The sequence below is a fragment of the Acartia tonsa genome, chromosome 13 (genome assembly GCF_053477335.1).
Source record: "Acartia tonsa isolate MP-2025a chromosome 13, ASM5347733v1, whole genome shotgun sequence".
Lineage (NCBI taxonomy): Eukaryota > Metazoa > Arthropoda > Copepoda > Calanoida > Acartiidae > Acartia > Acartia tonsa.
In genome coordinates this window covers 25936525-25949495 of record NC_137272.1, presented here as the reverse complement: position 1 = coordinate 25949495, position 12971 = coordinate 25936525, and the positions used below count along the sequence as shown (strand labels likewise).

General features: G+C 32.8%; 1 protein-coding gene across 2 annotated transcripts; it reads left to right on the top strand.

Annotated features, from left to right (window-relative positions):
- The first annotated feature begins 2379 nt into the window (after nucleotides 1-2379).
- Nucleotides 2380-11014, top strand: LOC145304323 (trypsin-like). Of its 2 annotated transcripts, none has more exons than XR_013874066.1 (11): nucleotides 2380-2475; nucleotides 4065-4091; nucleotides 5606-5661; nucleotides 6266-6354; nucleotides 6793-6854; nucleotides 7139-7200; nucleotides 8403-8486; nucleotides 8967-9053; nucleotides 9472-9579; nucleotides 9910-10153; nucleotides 10802-11014. XR_013874066.1 is itself a non-coding variant. In XM_080146191.1 (11 exons), exons 1-11 carry the CDS (start codon nucleotides 2433-2435, stop codon nucleotides 10940-10942), a joined length of 837 nt encoding a protein of 278 aa, XP_080002317.1. In that variant the 5' UTR covers nucleotides 2380-2432; the 3' UTR covers nucleotides 10943-11014. The 2 variants fall into 2 exon arrangements, 1 of the variants encoding a protein (XP_080002317.1); XM_080146191.1 differs by having other exon boundaries at nucleotides 9910-9987.
- Nucleotides 11015-12971: the final 1957 nt, after the last annotated feature.

Below are 12971 nucleotides of genomic sequence, written 5' to 3'. Positions count from 1 at the left end.
GACAAAGGTCGTGCTATCAAAGGGTTGGTTGTCTGATGGGCAAATGGACGCTTTACATCGCAATCATAGGGCTCAGGGCTGACAACCCTAGCACATATCAATAAAAAAAGTCACATTGTTACAGAAACACTGACAAATTGTCAGCGGCCTATGCTCTCCACCTGTGGAGTGAAATGGGCTTGTTACTGTTTTCTTTTGTTATTGAAACTTCCTGTATTTACTCAGCTACACTATTCTAAAGTTTATCATCCTTGTTATCAGTGTTGCGGAGCCGGAGCCGGGAGCCGCAATAATTTGCCGGAGCCGTAATTTTCGTTAAAAAACGGCTCCGGACTAGATAAATAAAGAGATTTTTTTATAAATTATAATTTGGTAACTCTGTTTTGTCATGTGCAAATGCCCCAAAGTCAAAAATAGACGTGGGGAAAAAATATGTCGAGTTTTTTCTTGATTTTAGGTCGGAGCCGGAGCCGGAGCTGGAGCCGGAGCCGCACCAAAATCAAACGGCTCCGCAAAGCTGCTTGTCATACAATTATCTAATCATGTTTTGCGTGAACGGATATTAATATTTTTTCATTAGAATAAGAGAAAGAAAATACAGGGGTCGGCGGCTGCAGCTAAGGGTGGCTTTGGCTTATTTTTTCTTCAATTTGGCCAGTTTTCTTAAAGCTAAGCGGTATGTTGTGACTACGACTCTAGCTTTGTCAAAATTGCATAGATAATTAGGCTGAATCATGTACTGTTAGGAATTCTTAGACAAAGGTCGTGCAATGAAAGGGTTGGTGGTCTGTTGGACGTTATTTAACCTAATATCCTTGAGTGTTAGATTATTGCATCCTATTACAAGCGGATGATGCTAAGATGATTATTAAAAAATCGAAGGATAATCCCATCACAAGGCCGGTAAGGTAAGGCTGAAGTTGGTTTCTGTTGCTTTTGCAAGCCATGCGACTGTCGAGCACTGGATATAAGAAACTACAGAATAAAAAGTAAAGAAAGATCTAAAAGATAACTCTAAACAAGTACTAAGTTATCTATTAAAAGATTAAATGGTGATTCTTATTAACATTAGGCAAGATGATATTATTTAAATAACATTTTTGTTTGATTATTCAGTTCTGATACTCTACAAGTGTTAATGTCCGTTTGTCCTACCGTTTCAGAGCTTCGCTTTTATGGATGTTGTCATCCTCTTATTTAAAACAAATCTGTGCTTTCTTCCAGACCTAATTTTTGAGCACCAAAACCTCCCTCCCCCATATATAACTTTTTAAGAAAAAAACTAATCTTTAACCCTAGCCCAGTTCCTAGGTAGCTCTGCTTACATTTTCACCCACAAATCAGTAGTAATCTTTTCTCAAAAATTAATTGAATTGGTTAATATTCATTTTCAAGCATTGCTTTTATGGATGTTTTTATCTTTATTAGCAGATTTACGGTTGCGCTATAACTTCCGCATTTTATCACATTAATATGCTGTTTTTAATTGCAAAAAATAGCACATAAACAAGAATGGCGTTGTTATTAAGCTATGCTTATGATTTTTACCAGGTATGGAGGGGACATTGGGCTGTTTATTACACTTGTCCTCAAAGTTTTATAATACTACGTTTCCTTGTTCGTTGGCGTAACAACTTTGGGGACTTGTATCGAATTTCGATCGGTTGATTCATTAAGTTGAGTTTCCGAAAGTTCTGACCACTGATTGTAATCTACATTAGGGGTAATTTTGTGTATCATCATTTGGGATGTACATCACTTTATCGGTTTATGTCTTATCCCTTTATATCCCTATTTTATTACGGGAAAATAACATAATTCTTATGTTGAAGTCAATAAATTCTGCATAAAAAGATAAAGGTTTATGACTAACTATTAACCAAAAAAATTTATTACACATAAACTGTTTAGCTTTTTTTAAAGGTGCGTAGCATCTTAATAAATGCTTTGTTTTTTTTAAGTAGATTTTTCTGTAAAAGTAGAAAGCCAGCATAAAATTTAATGATTTACATTTTTATCAAATTATATATAACCACTGAAGTATTATATTAGGTAACAGGCAACCAATTGCACGACCTTTATTTGTAAATCCTAACTGTTTATGCTAATAAGTTGCCCCTGTTTTGGGCCAAGGCACTCCCCTTACTCTAACTATTTTTTGTCGTGTAAATGTCATAGCAGGAGTAGGAACAATTTTTAAGTCTTTAGATATGGCGCGGTGTCAAGCCGAAATTCGAACCTATCACCTACTCAACGATGAGCAATAAGTGTTGAGCTACGGTCGCGTTGTAATGACGAACTTAATGACGTTATCTTTTTTTTCAATTTTGAACTATCGCATTCTTGTTCTTCATAATAAAGTATAAAAATGAGAGATAAGAGTAATAAGTTCTGAAAACTAATAACAACACAATAATTTAGTCGTGTTAAAAATGCTTACTTTAGCGGTACTCACTACGTTTTTTATTGGTTCAGGTTAGTAGAAGCTATCCTTTTCTACAATAAGTTTTTGTTTGTTAATTAATTAAAGTAAAACACTATAGGGAGAAAGGGTTAAATAATTATATCTCTCCATCGCAACCACCTTGCGCAATCTTTCTATTGGGTCATTAAAAATCAACCAATGGTGTCGCTTATATTAATACAGCCAAGTAGCAGAAAATAATTTAGAAGCAGACGAAATAGGTTTGAAAAATGAAGGGAGGTAGTTGTCTGTATATACATCTATACTACAGATCTGTTGTTAATTATATAGGAAGCGTTGCTTTTCTATGTATAATAATATGAGGCACATTCTATCATGAGTCATATAGTCATGTTATAAGCGTAACAACTAAAGGATATGTAACCCGGGCAAAATTAATAGGGCGGGATACAAATCTCATGACCAGACCAGGGTCTACAACCTCCTGATAACAGCCAACCAAAATAAGCGAATTAAGTCCTAAAAATGTAAGTATGTCTTTAATCAATATCATGTCTTTAAGCCCTTTTGCAACAAATTTAGCAGCTTATAGTGCCTAATAAAAATGACAAAATACAATATAGAAATGCACTATAAGCTGCTTCCAAATTTTGTTCAGACTTATACATGCATTTATATTCTGCTTTTTCAGTTCTGACACTCTAAAAGCGTAATTATGTTCGTTTGTCCTACCGGTTCAGAGCTTTGCTTTTATGGATGTTGTCATCCTTATTTTATCCATGCTTAACCAATGAAAAAATTAAAGCAAATAATTTCTCGCCTAGCTCATATACTTTATTTATAGTGAATAAACCATATCTATAATACAAAGTAGCTTGATGTCTGTCCGTCTGACCGTCTGTCCGTCTGTCTGTCCGTCTGTCTGTCTGTCCCTTAAGATCTTGGTAACCACTGAACCGATCAGATTCTACTCTTCAGGGAATATACCTACTGGTCCTGTGGTGGTTTTAGGCTATTTTCTTGGGGGGTGGGACACCCCCAACCCCCCCAAAAATAAAAAAAAATTCCAACCCCCAAAATTTTTTTTTTACATTTTTTGTAAAATCTCAGTAACTGCTGATCAAATTGGGCTCTACCCTTCTGGGAATATACCTACTGGTCCTCTGGTGGTTTTAAGCTATTTTCTTGGGAGGTGGGACACTCCAACCCCCCCAAAAATAAAAAAATCCCCACTTCCAAAATTTTTTTTTTTTAATTTTTTTAAACAAAAACCAGTAATTGGGGTGGGGGAAACCCCACTGCAACATGGGGCAAAGCCCCCATGAATACCCCCCCCCCAAAAAAATCAAAATATATTTTTTTTAATTTAAATTTTTGTGTATGCGACTAACCTAGGTCTAATTTTTACGAATTGAAATTTTTTGTATACGGCAAACAACCTGGGTTTAATTTGTACAAATTAAAATTTTTCTGCATAAAGCGCACAACCTGGGTTTAATTTTATCACAGAGTAATTAAACAAAGAATATTTTTTTGAATATTTCTATTAAGGAGGGTTGACTTCCCAAAACTATATAGGGCGAAGCCCCTAGAGGCTAGGGGCGAAGCCGCTAGTTTTTAATATAGCTCTATTTTTTAGGTCACTGTAATCTAAATTTTACGACAGGTTTATACAATTTCATTTATACTTTGTTTTGTAGTAGAATACTTCCTCTATAACTGTTAGTGATTGTCATAGATGTTAAGGGATAAGACAATAAAGGATAATTTTGTGCAGCCCTAATTATGATAAACTAAGCAGCCCCTTTCTGTATACCAAAACTGAAGATGATTAAAGTCCTTCACCAGATTATGACGTCATACGATGGAATAGCAAATGAGAGGACAGTATACACTGTAATTGACCAATGGTAAAATTTATGCTGGCCTCTCATTGGTTATTTTATCGTATGACGTCATGATCTGTTGAGGGTCTTTAATCATCTTCCTAAAACTGTTAGTGAAAAGTTTTGACGTTGCTAGTTTGAACAAATGAAACAGGATTTGATAAAAGAACCTAAAGCATTTGCCGTTTTCCGTTTTGCCGGCCATATTAGAATCTTTACTAAAGACAGCCTATTATAAACAGGTAATACAGACAGTAAAATAAAAATTTATAAGAATTAAGTTTTGTTTGCCTAGGCTTTTATAGCAGTTTTGTTGCTAATCTTTCATTTAACAATCTGCAGACAACTGTACATAATAATGCAAAATAACTACCCTACATCAAGCATTTTTTCACTGTTAAAGTGATTTATAAGAATGGATATAATATACGTGGATATTTTGAGAGATTCTCGCATACCCTGATAAAATGTTTCTCTCAGGTGGCTAATATAACGATAACCCCTACCCACCCTCTAATGACTTTACCCCATCACCTGGCCATAAAAGCACGTCTTGACCAATATATGAGAACTACATAAGCAGCCTAAATTGACACAAATTCCTCTAACACAACATCCACGTACTCTATATCCAATCAATTATTTGATTCATGACGTAATATTAAAATATTACACTTCCTAGTAAAAATTAATTGCATCATTGACTTATCACTAAAACTTAGCTGTAATTAAAAATGATAAGAGCCTTGTTGTGCTGTAAATATGTTTTTGAAGTAACCAAGCTGCGCTATAACTTAATTTGTTTGTCTTTCTAAAGGAGTCATATTATCATATGAAATTCATTTTGTCCACTTTTGCGCTAATGTAGATTTTTACTGCAGAAATATAGTTTACTGGAAGCTTTCCTATTTATAAAGATGTCATCCTTGTTTTTTATTTGTTTTTATTAAGTCAAGCTATAAATAAATAATGTATAATAATCTTTATTATCGAAGCTTCTCTGTAACTAGGGCATATCTGGTATTTCAACAATATTAGATAACAATCCTTATATAAAAAAATGGATATTTGTCTGTGTGAACCGCTAACCGCTAAACTTATATGCTTTATAATATTTACAGTGTAGCTTTTTATCGCGACTGGAAAAAAATTCCCCCTTCCCCAGTATTTATAACTTTTAAAAAACTAAAATTGAAAGAATTGGTTCAACACCTCCCTTTCCCCAAGCTAGTGGCAATACAGTGATTTATCGACAATACCTGCCAAAAAATAAAATTGTATTAAAACTTAACAGAAAATGAAAGAATAGTTGGAGGTCAAGATGCTACTCCCGGAGAATTCCCATATCAGGTTAATAATTCAAGAAGCTACTCTATGGTTTGAATTTCCCGTTCGTCTGACCGTCTGTCTGAAAGAAACTGTTAGGGGAAAACAGGAATTTCTCGGAATTTCTCCTGTTATAAATGTAAAAAAACATTGTTTGTCAGTTAAGATCTTGCTGACCAATGAACAAACTGCAGGAAAACTTTCTAGATCATTTGGCGGTTTTTATAAATAAGCCTTAGAATGTTCCTAAACTCTAAGGGCGCATCCTCTAGTCTTACATAAATCATTAGTCATCCAGTTCACATTTTTATAATGAAAAAGAAGGGTAAAAAATGGACGATAATTTATAATGAAAACAAAATGTACAAGAAGTTTATTCATATTGGTTGAAAAGTTTGGAAACTTAAAGCGTAGAACAAATTAATCAAAACTCAATGAAAGTACCTAAAGTTTTTTAACCAAAGAATAAGATAACACAAAACTTTAGAATATTAAACCATGGGAATAATTTTATATTTTAGTTCATTTTTTTCTCCAGGTGACTCTCCTGTATAATTGAAAGTTATTTCTGAAGGGATATTTAACCAGAAATAATAATCAGAACTTTAGTTTATATTTTATTCTCCAGGTGACTCTGCTGTATAATTCAAACTTGATGTGTGGAGGGACACTGATTAATGAATCTTGGGTACTATCTGCTGCTCACTGCTGTTTTGGGTATTATTTATATTTATTTTACAGACACAGATGCTGAAATATCAGTTTTCATTAGTTTATTTTTTATATAAACCATTAAACAAATTTCTCTAAAAATTTAACTCACTCTTGGGTATGCAAATCTGCCCTATATCTAAACTGTCAGAAGAGAAAAAATGATTTCTCCTGCAGAAATTTGATGCATTATATAACAGACATAATGATTTTAAAAGCAGATGCTAATTAGTCAGAATAATCAACCGTCTATCTTTCTGGTTAGTTAAATTGTCATGGATCTAATTTCGGATATCCGTCAGAGAATTACCGACAGACCAAACAAATTTCATACTGGATGCTCATTGGCATTGGGAAAAAATCAAGTACATAAGGACTGTCGGACATTTTGAATTATAGAATAGCTTCGCTACTAAAATTTAATATGGAAAGAATATGTTTTAGACGAGAATTTGAACCACTTTCAGCTGTGATGGGGAATCATAAGTTAAACGCAGTGGATTCAGGTAATAAACATACTCTACTTCACATCGTATTACAATTTCCGCGGTTAGTAATATAAAGATATAAGGTTCGGGGCCAACTAAGCTAATATTAATTTTATGATTTTTATTGAATTATTCATGAAAAATTGTCTATGATACGATACTATACATGGTGGTATTTGGGGGGGGGGGGGGGGGAGGGGGTGGTACGTATTGGTTTTGAAACTTTTTGTTAGATTTTTTTTGTAACCAACTGACTTACAAAATTATAGTATAACAACATGGAAAAGATATGTCTATTTTAGGAGAACAAACTATTAACATCAATAAATATTTCGTACATCCTGCTTATAATTCAAAAACTATAGTAAGTTTTTTTTTAGCGAAGCTACTCTATAATTCGAAATGTCCGTTCGTACGTCTGAGACAGAAACGGGGAAACGTAATTTTCTCGGCTTCTATAAAAGATAGAGAGCTGAAAATTGCAGGGATCAATTATGTTAACATTCTTCATATTTTCACGAAGTTTCATTAAGATTCATCAATTGGTTGGGGTGCTAGATCGATTCCTACATTATTAAGTTTTCATGATTTTCTCAACTCCTATTCAAGAACGACGGTTGAAATTTTCAGGGATTGAATACTTTTATATTATGCATACTTTTATCAAGTTTTATCGAGATTTGCTTATTGGTTGGGGTGCTAGTTTGATTCCTAGATTTTTAAGTTTTTATAATTTTCTTTACTCCTGTTAGATATAGAGACGGCAGATATTTTAAGGGATTAAATAAGTTCACAATTTACATATCCCCACAAATTTCATTAAAATTTGCTTTTTGGTTGAAGGGCTAGATCAATTCTTAGATTTTCACGTTATAAATCTTACAAGGTTTCTAGTTTTAGAGTTTAATGTTTTTTTATGAAACTGCTCTATAGTTCATTTTTTACCTTTTATCCATCCATAATTTTTAATCTTCGCTACCTATGGATGTTGTCATTATTGTTTTTTATACAAACGATCTAATGAGAATATTTGTAATTGGCTATCCTTGAACAGAGGAGGTTTGTCTTTTTGAGTGGGTTGATCTTCGATTTCAAAAAAGATTCGTATATAAAGGATGATAAAACCTTGTAAGACACACTGAATGCTTAAAGTTGCTTATAGAAAATGCTCTATAATTCTTTGAAAAGGAAGGGGGGGGAGGGATTTAAAACCCTTCGCAAATATACATTAGATTTTTCCTTCAAATAACAAATTTTTCATCAAGTTTAGTTTGCAACTTGTATACCTAGGTATTTTTCAAATTAACCCCCCTCCTCTTTGTGGAATTTCCCCCCTCCTAAAAATAGTTGAGCGTCTCTTATTCTTCCTGCTTTTTGGAGAATAAAATCAAGGACAATCAATGTTAATAAATATAGCCTAAGAAAACCTAACATCCAACACACTCACGTTTCAAGAATCACTTTAAAATGTTTAAATTTCTCATGTAATTATTTTCATAATTTTTCAAGGACATTTAGTTTTATTCAATTTTAATAACATAAAATAACTTAATTTAAATGTTTTAGGAAAACGATATATGCTTATTGAGACTGGCTAAGAAGGCTACACTTGGGAACTATGTAAGGACAATCAACCTTCCTCAAAAACAGGTAAATAAGGCATTTTATAGTACACGTAGATAAATTTTGAGACAGAAAATGTGGAAAATCTAAAAAGGATTCAAGTCAAAAGGGGAAATAAATTATTAGGTCTAACATTTTTAAATGAAATTGAAGTTGGGAGCGGGAGGGGGGGGGGGTGTGATAGGTAAAATTTGGCCCATCCTAAATCTTTTTTGGGGTAAGACACAACATTTTGGGTGTGAAATGTAAAAGAATAACTCATTTGTAAAATAACAAACAAGGGCTTTGTATCATGGTGCTAATACCTTCTCCAAATGTTTGGGTGTGCAAATTTTTGTGAAGGTGGGGGAAGGCCCAAGGGGGGGAGGGAGCTAACACTAAAAATTTACTGTCCAACTAATTTGTTTACCAACCCCCTCCCCATGGACATCTCTGTACTCATATAATAAAATCAATTTAATATATTGACCTCAGCTATGTTTCCTTTATTTGATGATATATTTTCAGCAAGAATATCAACCAAATACTGTTTGTAACTGCACTGGCTGGGGTACAACCTCAGAAGGGGGAGCTATCTCTAATATCCTCCAAAAGGTAATACAATTTTGAAGTTGAAGAACTTCATTTTGTTTATAAAAAAAACTTTAATACTATGTGGATATTTTAAAGCAAAGCCCATCTTATGCAAGTTTGATTATCAAGCTGGATTTAATTCGAAAAATTATGTTTTTTTCCCTCAAACTTTTGGATTAAATTTGTAATTTTATAAACATTAGAGATTAAAAGACTTAGCTACTAATAATATAGTATGATTGAAGAAAAAATATACATTTATACTAAATGAGTAGCTTATGCAAGTACACACTCATATTCATGAAAATAAAGTTTTGTTTTCATTTGATACTATCAAAAGTGTACAATTGTACAATACCAGTATTTATATAAGTACAACATTTAACCTGGGTTTCTACTAAAAAAGTTTGACTATAAATGTAAACATTTTTTTGCTCAGGTACAATTGAAGGTTGTATCAGCAAACACATGTAAACAGCAGTATACCCCAGAAGCCATAGTGAACACGATGATGTGTGCAGCTGATTCTGGAAAAGATTCTTGCCAGGTGAGTCTGTCTAATGCCCTGAGTTCCAGCAAAGGCACATAATTTTTGTAAGATATGGAATTCAAATTAAAAGCACTATATCATTTAAATTATATATATAGTATCAATGGTTGAAAGTTAAGATATCTGGTTTAGATTATAAAACTTGCTTTTTGTTTGGCCATCCAGTATTCATTGAAAAATTAACTACCTTTAAATAAGTAGTAATAAGTGTTTATAAACTCCAGGTGTTAATTTGAATCTCATTTAAAGTTAGGATTTTCACTCCTGTAATTTTTATCATGTAGAAGAGATTGTTTTGAATATATCTAAAACAATCAAATATTACAGGGTGATTCTGGTGGTCCGTTGGTCTGCAAATCTGGAGAAGTTTCTGGCATTGTATCCTGGGGATATGGGTGTGCTCAGGTAAGAAAATTATGAGGGTATCCTTTGTGTAGACATATGGAGAAGTATATGGTTTTGTGACCTGGGGTCATAGGTGTTCTCAAGTAATATAATTATGAGGGTATCTTTGGTGTACTAATATGGAGAAGTATATGACATTGTTTCCTGGAGATATGGGTGTGCTCAGGTAATATTAGGATTATTTTTGAATAAATTTTAAATAATTTAGGGGGAGGGGGTTCATTTGTTTGTTTGTTACTTAGTGTCAAGTTAGATTAGATTGTAATGGGTATTGGATAGCTCCGCAGGGTTAGATCACTGCATGAATAGGCTCCCATGGTTAGGGTCAGCGTAGTGGTTAGATATGGGGACAATATCTCCCTCATCTTTTCAATTTATTTCAAAATTAAGGGCGAGAGGGTTTTCATTCCTAATAGATACTAGCTAGAACTTTTGATGCCTCAAAAGTTCTAGCTTCCAGTTTTGTGGAAACAAGGATGACAACATCTGTAAGTAGCAAATCACAAAAAAAAACTCATGGACAATCGGACAAAGTGAGTTTTAGTACAGATGTTTAGTTGTCATGACAAAAAAAAGAAAGAGAACATGCAAATACTCACGAAACCTTCAGAAAAAAAGGCCTATGTCTTTTGAAACAAGACCGACAGACAAACGGAAAAAGGAATGTATAGACTATATGCGCATCTTTAATAGCAGCTGAGTAAATCACATTTCTCCCATAGCTTTACAGACTGACTGACGGACAAACAAAGTAAATTATAGGTAGAGTAGCTTAGCTACTAAATAATCTGACTTGACTTGGGTTAATTTTTAGGCTGGATATTCTGGAGTGTACACAAAAACAAGTTACTATATCAACTGGATAAATGAAACCATCACCAACAACCCAAATTCATCTAGCCTTGCCAAAGTTAGCCACCTAGTCTTTATTCTTGCTGCTCTACTTCTGCTGTGATTTAAATTAGATTCACTACTAGTCTAAAATAAAAATATATTTTGAAGTAATAAATCTATTTTTAAAGGCGAAGCTTTTCTATACTTAGGGTAGGTCCGTCCGTAACGGACAGCTTTTTTCGTTAATTTAGGCATGATAGAACAGTCCTATCGATTTGTATAGTGATTCCTGTAGTAGTTTGGTACGATTTAGAAAGCGTAGCAACTCTATAATCGTTACCAGAATGTTCGTACGTCCATTTTAAGCATGTTGATTTTTAACTTTTTTAACAACAATTTTTTGTGTGATATAATCATCCGATTGATCTGAATTTTGGAGTACTGATTCCTATTACAATAAGGTACAATATTATAAGCGAAGCATCTCTATATCCAAGTTCTAAAAATAACAGTAAGTCCTTAAACAGTATTCTGTATTTAAGAAGTTTTGCAACAAATATACGTATAAATTTGTCAAAACCTTATATATTTATATTTTGTATATTTAGTCCTGACACTCTACAAGAAATAATGCTAGTCTATCATACCTTTTCAGAGCTTTACTTTTATGGATGTTGTCTTTCTTGTTTGATGTTATATTACATACATTTTGTGCTCTTTTACTTTGTGTATTTATCCACATTATTTTTATAATACCCTTTCAATGAAAAAAATTTAAAAGAGATGAATCAAGGTAAAGAAAGAAATATGCAGTTGGCATAGAGGCCTATTTTCCCCTATTACTATGTTGAATTTACTTGTTATTCCACCACTTTGCAACATAATAGGATATAATTAATTTGCAAATAGCCGGGCGATCTAAAGTACTTTTCGTTTTTATTTTTTCAAGATGGGGATGTAATATTTTACAATGAAATGGGGGTGAGTGTTAGACCTCTTATTCTTTTTTCCTTTGGTATCCTATATATAACTGTTTATTGTACTATGTTAAACTATGCTTTTTAAACCAGATTTTCATTGAACATTTTTTATTAGCGAAGCTACTCTATTATTCACTTTGTCCGTCCGTCAGTCCGTAACGCTATGGGGGAAATGGGATTTAATCAGCTCCTATAAAAGATAGAATGCTGAAATTTTTTTACAACATTTCCATTATTAAGGAGCACAATTAAGTATAAAACATTGATGGCGGTAGGACCGCTTTTTAGCAGGTTTTAGGCTATTTTTGTATTTTTCACATTTTTCTCCATATCTTCAGTGTTTATGGTCAGACTTTCAAAATTTTTTTAGTTTTAGATATTAAAATTAAATTTTCTGTCCTTTAAAGAAAACAACTATGACGGTCAGACTGCCTTTCAGTAGGTTTTAGGCTATTTTTGTATTTTTCACATTTTTCTCCATATCTTTGGTGTTTATGGTACGATTTCCAAAATTTTTTCAGTTATACATATCAAAATTAAATTTCCTGTTGTTGAAAGAAAACAACCATGACGGTCAGACTTCCTTTTTGCAGGTTTTTGGCTATTTTTATATTTTTTACATTTTCCCCCATATCTTTGGTGTTTTTGGTCCAATTTTAAAACTTTTTTGGGATATCAGTATCAAAATAATTTTTCCCATTGATATGAGCATCTTTTATGTAATTTACTTTGACCGTCATCATTATACAAAATAAAACAGGGTTTTGTGTTTATTTTCTCCAATAAATCAATTAATAAATACACTTCAAATCTACTTGTACATATTAAATTTACCATCTATGATTTTATATTTGTGCTTCGCTACTTATGGATGTTGTCATCCTTGTTTTAATAACATCTAATAAACATATTCAAGTGTCATTATCAATATATATTATATCCATATTAGACCTCTCAAAAGTTTTTGTAATACTCTTAGTAGTGCAGCTACTACATAACTAGCGTTTCTCACTATCATACAAGCATTTTGTTCTAAATTCTCAAACTCGAATTGATAATTTTGAACAAGATTTAAGGTAATTTCAATTTCAATTTCCGAATGCGTACACAGTTTCCTTGGGGGTTTCCTCATCGTATCTTAATATTTACTACTAGCTTAAAAAGCTTCAA

Coding starts and splice junctions, on each gene's coding strand:
- LOC145304323 (XM_080146191.1), top strand. CDS start 2,433: ATGCTTACTTTAGCGGTACTCACTACGTTTTTTATTGGTTCAG. Junction 6,855..7,138: donor GTTAAACGCAGTGGATTCAG/GTAATAAACATA, acceptor TGTCTATTTTAG/GAGAACAAACTATTAACATC. Junction 7,201..8,402: donor CTTATAATTCAAAAACTATA/GTAAGTTTTTTT, acceptor TAAATGTTTTAG/GAAAACGATATATGCTTATT.